The 4,487-nt window shown below is 39.4% G+C and overlaps 1 protein-coding gene across 1 annotated transcript; it reads left to right on the forward strand.

The window, feature by feature from the left end:
- Positions 1–458: 458 nt before the first annotated feature.
- LOC121456704 (olfactory receptor 1468-like) lies at positions 459–1,397 on the forward strand. The gene has a single exon (XM_041665106.1). It carries the CDS (start codon positions 459–461, stop codon positions 1,395–1,397), a length of 939 nt encoding a protein of 312 aa, XP_041521040.1.
- The last annotated feature ends 3,090 nt before the right edge of the window (positions 1,398–4,487 follow it).

Raw genomic sequence — 4,487 nt, forward strand, 5'->3', positions numbered from 1 at the left:
AAGCAGAAATCTGTGTGTTACAAGACATACACATCTGATTTTAAATGGTAATCTAAGACACTAGAGTATGTGTGTTTTTCTTGAAACTTATATAAAATTACAAGCACAAAGTTTATCAAATTTTTAAATAACATCAACATACAAAATAAGATACAGCAAATTACAAATGGATAAACAACAGTTGAGCAGGCAGTAGGAGAGAGAAAAATTAGTTCACCTGACATTAAGTATAGAATGCATAGCTCTCTGTTGAAAAGTATGGGAGATAGAATCAGCTTAAGAAGAAGCTGGGGAAAAATCATTGATGATTGAAATGATTACAGACATTTGGAGTTTGAGGATATAGTCACTGTAATCATTGTCAGATCTCTTTTTGTATAAATATATCCAAATTATATATTCATTTTTTTATTTGAAAGGATCCTCATATTTTCTCCTTCGGATACTGGGTAATAAGTATGATAATGAAAAACCAAACTGTCATCTTTTTTTTCATCCTCCGGGGTCTACCCATCCCCCCAGAGCATCAGCCACTATTCTATTTCCTGTTCCTGGCCATGTACCTCACCACCATCATGGGGAACCTCATCATCATCATCCTCATTCTACTGGACTCCAGTCTCCACACACCAATGTACTTCTTTCTCAGTAATTTGTCCTTCTCTGACCTCTGCTTTTCCTCTGTCACAATGCCAAAGTTGCTGGAGAACATGCAGACTGAAGTTCCATCCATACCGTATATAGGTTGTCTGACACAAATGTACTTTTTCATGGTTTTTGGAAACATGGAAAACTTCCTTCTTATGGTCATGGCCTATGACCGCTATGTGGCCATCTGCTTCCCCCTTCATTACTCCAACATCATGAGCCCCAAGCTCTGTGTGTGTCTGGTAGCACTGTCCTGGGTATTTAACGTATTGTATTCCATATTACACACCCTTCTCTTGGCTAGATTGTCATTCTGTGACGACAATGTGATCCCTCAGTTTTTCTGTGACATATCTGCTCTGCTCAAGTTGGCCTGCTCTGACATTTTTATTAATGAACTAATGATATTTATCTTGGGAGGTCCCGTTATTGTCATCCCGTTCTCATTCATCATTGTATCCTATGTACAAATTGTCTGCTCCATCCTAAAGGTTTCATCTACTCGGGTTATCCACAAGGTCTTCTCCACCTGTGGCTCCCACCTGTCTGTGGTCTCACTGTTCTATGGGACAATTATTGGTGTCTACTTCTGTCCATCAGCTAACAACTCTACTGTGAAAGAGACGGTAATAGCCATGATGTACACATTGGTAACTCCCGTACTGAACCCCTTTATCTACAGCCTGAGGAACAGAGATATGAAAGAGGCCCTGCTAAGAGTCTTTTGCAAGAAGAAAATATTCCTATAATGGCAACACTGGAAATTTTACTTAATTTCATCTCATAAATATATTGATACCAATATTGCAAATTATAGAACAATTACAACAATTGGGATACACAAAAGACCATACTCTATAATAATTTCATTTGTAAAATGGAGTTTTGCAAAGTTGTTCAGTTAGGGAAGTAGACCTTGGTAAATCAGTGACATCAGCCACTGCCTTGTGTGATTCTAGAGAAGCGTTAGGTAAGAGCCACTGTTGCATCATATTTTTATTACTCAGATGCCTTTTTAAATGGAAAACATATTCTTCAATGAGTTCTCCCTAATGTTGAGCTGTGGGTCTGAAGGAGTCTAACTGATGTATTAGGCATAATTTTATTTATTTTTTCTGGCCTGTTTGGTTCTATCATAGGTCTTCAGGACATTAGGCTTCTAGTTTCTTTTACTCCAGACAATGTCAGGAATATTCTCCCTCTTAAGTCATGGGTCTCCCATAAGACCTGTTAACTGGTCACTCCCATTTATTCTGTGCCACTTTTATTGCAGCACATCTTGTTGGCAGAAAAAAAATTATAAATCAAAAAGTTTACAATTGGGTTAGTGTCCCATTCCCTCTGCTATAAGGCTTGCATGGAGTCTTAGGTAGCATCTTCCTAACTGATTCCAGGAAGTTTTCATTGCACTATGTTTCTACCCTACCACTGAATTGCCCTGAGTTCCAGCTGTTCCTCCAATTACGCTCTCCCTCCATGCTTGCTCTACCTGATCCTGCCTTTTCACATCTCTGACTTCACCTAGTTCACCCTCAATATCTAGGATATTTCCCCTTCCTCAGGAGATTTATGCATCTCCCCTTGAGCCATCCTTGTAACTTGGCCTCTCTGCACCTGTGTATTGTAGCATGATTATCCTTTACTCGACAGTTTGGGCTAGATTTAAAGAAAATGGAGCCTAGAGGGAGTGGCACTAATAGGATGTATATACTTGTTAGAGTAGGTGTGGCCATGTTGGGAGAAGTGTAGCACTGTTGGATCTCCTATTTTCAAGCTTTGCCCAATGTTCCAGTTCACATCCTGATGGCTGCTGATCAATATGAATCTATCTCACCTTCTTTTCAAGCAGCATGTCTGCCTGCAAGCTGCCATAACCCGCCATGAGCTTAATGGACTAAAACTCTGAAAGTGTAAGCTTCCTCAATTAAATGTTTTCCTTCAAAAGGGTTGCTGTGGTCATGGTGTTTCTTCACAGCAATAGAAACACTAAGACACAATTAATATCTATGTACATGTGAGTATGTACCTTGTTTGTCTTTCTGAATCTAGCTTACCTTGCCCAGTTGATTTTTTTTCTAGTACTACCCATCTGTCTATGGTGATATTGTGTTTGTGATATAACAAAAAAGTTTGCCATAAAATCAGAGTACAGAGATAAACTACTAGCTAGCCATAGAGGCAAGGTAGTGTTGGCATGTACCTTTAATCCCAGAACTCAGGAGGCAGAAGCAAATGGACATCTGTGAGTTCAAGGCATCTCTGGGCTTCACTAGATTGATTCAGTCTCAAATAGAAACAGAGTCAGATGGCTAACACCTTTAATCTCAATACTTGAGAGTCACATACTTTTAATTCCAGCAATAAGGAGGTGGAGATAGAAATTAATATGGCTGGGCAGAAAAAGGAATATAAGGCAGGAGGAGAAAGGATGAATTTCATTCAGTCTGAGGATTTATGGAGACATCTTACCTACTTTGGTCTAAGGATTAGATAAATGTAAAAGTTCTCTCTAGTGGCTGACTTCTTTTACTTCTCTAATCTTTCAACATTTACTGTGATATCTAAATCTGGGGTTTTATTATTAAGAACAATTAGAATCCATGCAAAATATGCCTACCTATTTCATAATGTGATGTGGGAAGGTCATTTGCCAATCTGTTGTTTCATTTGTTAATCAATAAAGAAAACTGCTTGGCCTGATAGGTCAGAAAATTAGGTAGATGGGGTAGACAGAACAGAATTCTGGGAAGAAGGAAAGTGAGCCAGACGCCATGCCTCTCCTCTCTGGTCAGATGCAATGAAGCTCCAGCCCAAGAATCCTTTCCAGTAAGCCACCACTTTGTGGTGTTACACAGATTATTAGAAAAGGGTTAGTCAAGATGTGAGTTAGCCAAGAAGAGGCTGAAACTAATGGGCCAGGCAGTGTTTAAAAGAATACAGTTTCCGTGTTATTATTTCGGGGCATAAGCTAGCCAGGCAGCCGGGAGCCAGGTGGCAGGAACACAGTCTGCTACTCCTTTAACAATAATGTTATTTTTTATTTCTACATATACTCTATTGCATAACTGTCCCACTTTTTCTTTATCCATTCTTTGGCTGATGGGGCAAATCCTGTGGAAGAAGGGGAAGAGGAATTGTGGGAGTCATAAGATTCAAAGACATAACAATAAAACGCACAGATTCAACTTACCTGGGCCCATAGTGTCTCACTGCAACTAAGTGACAACCAGGGAGTCTGCATGGGTCTAACCTAGGCCCTCTGCATATATTTATAGTTGTGCAACTTGGTGTTTAAGGGACTACTAACAGATTTAGTGGGGGCTGTTGTTTCTGACACTTTTGAGCACTTTGGAACCATTATCCTCCTGCTGGGTTGCATCATCCAGCCTTAATTTGAGTGGCATCATCTAGTCTTATTGAAACATGGCCTGCCATGTTTGGTTGATATCTGTGGGTGGTCTACACTTTTCTGAAGAGAAAATAGGAGAGAGAAATGAAGAGTGGAGCAGGAGAAAGGTCTGGGTAGAGAGAAGGGAGAGAAAATTATTGTCAGGATCTAATATTTGAAAGAATAAATTAATAGAAATTAAAAAGAAATAAAAATAGATTTTCTCATAAGACACATTCAAACCACAGTTTCCTTTTATCCACTACCCTTAACTCACTCATTCCTCCACAGATGCAGTCCGTCTTCATTTCCTCACCATAAAACTGTGGGTCTCTAAGAGAAAGAAACCAGTTGTGACAAAGGAAGACACAGTAAGAGAAGGTGAAAGCACTCATATTGAGGCTAGACAAGGCAACCCAATAGAAGTAAAAAGTCCATGAGCAGGCAAAAT

This window comes from Microtus oregoni, unplaced genomic scaffold (assembly GCF_018167655.1).
Source record: "Microtus oregoni isolate MIOR12 unplaced genomic scaffold, Mior012 000015F_ref0000493, whole genome shotgun sequence".
NCBI lineage: Eukaryota > Metazoa > Chordata > Mammalia > Rodentia > Cricetidae > Microtus > Microtus oregoni.

What these genes read in the sequence shown, in the direction of transcription:
- LOC121456704 (XM_041665106.1), top strand. Translation starts at nt 459, where the DNA reads ATGATAATGAAAAACCAAACTGTCATCTTTTTTTTCATCCTCCGGGGT.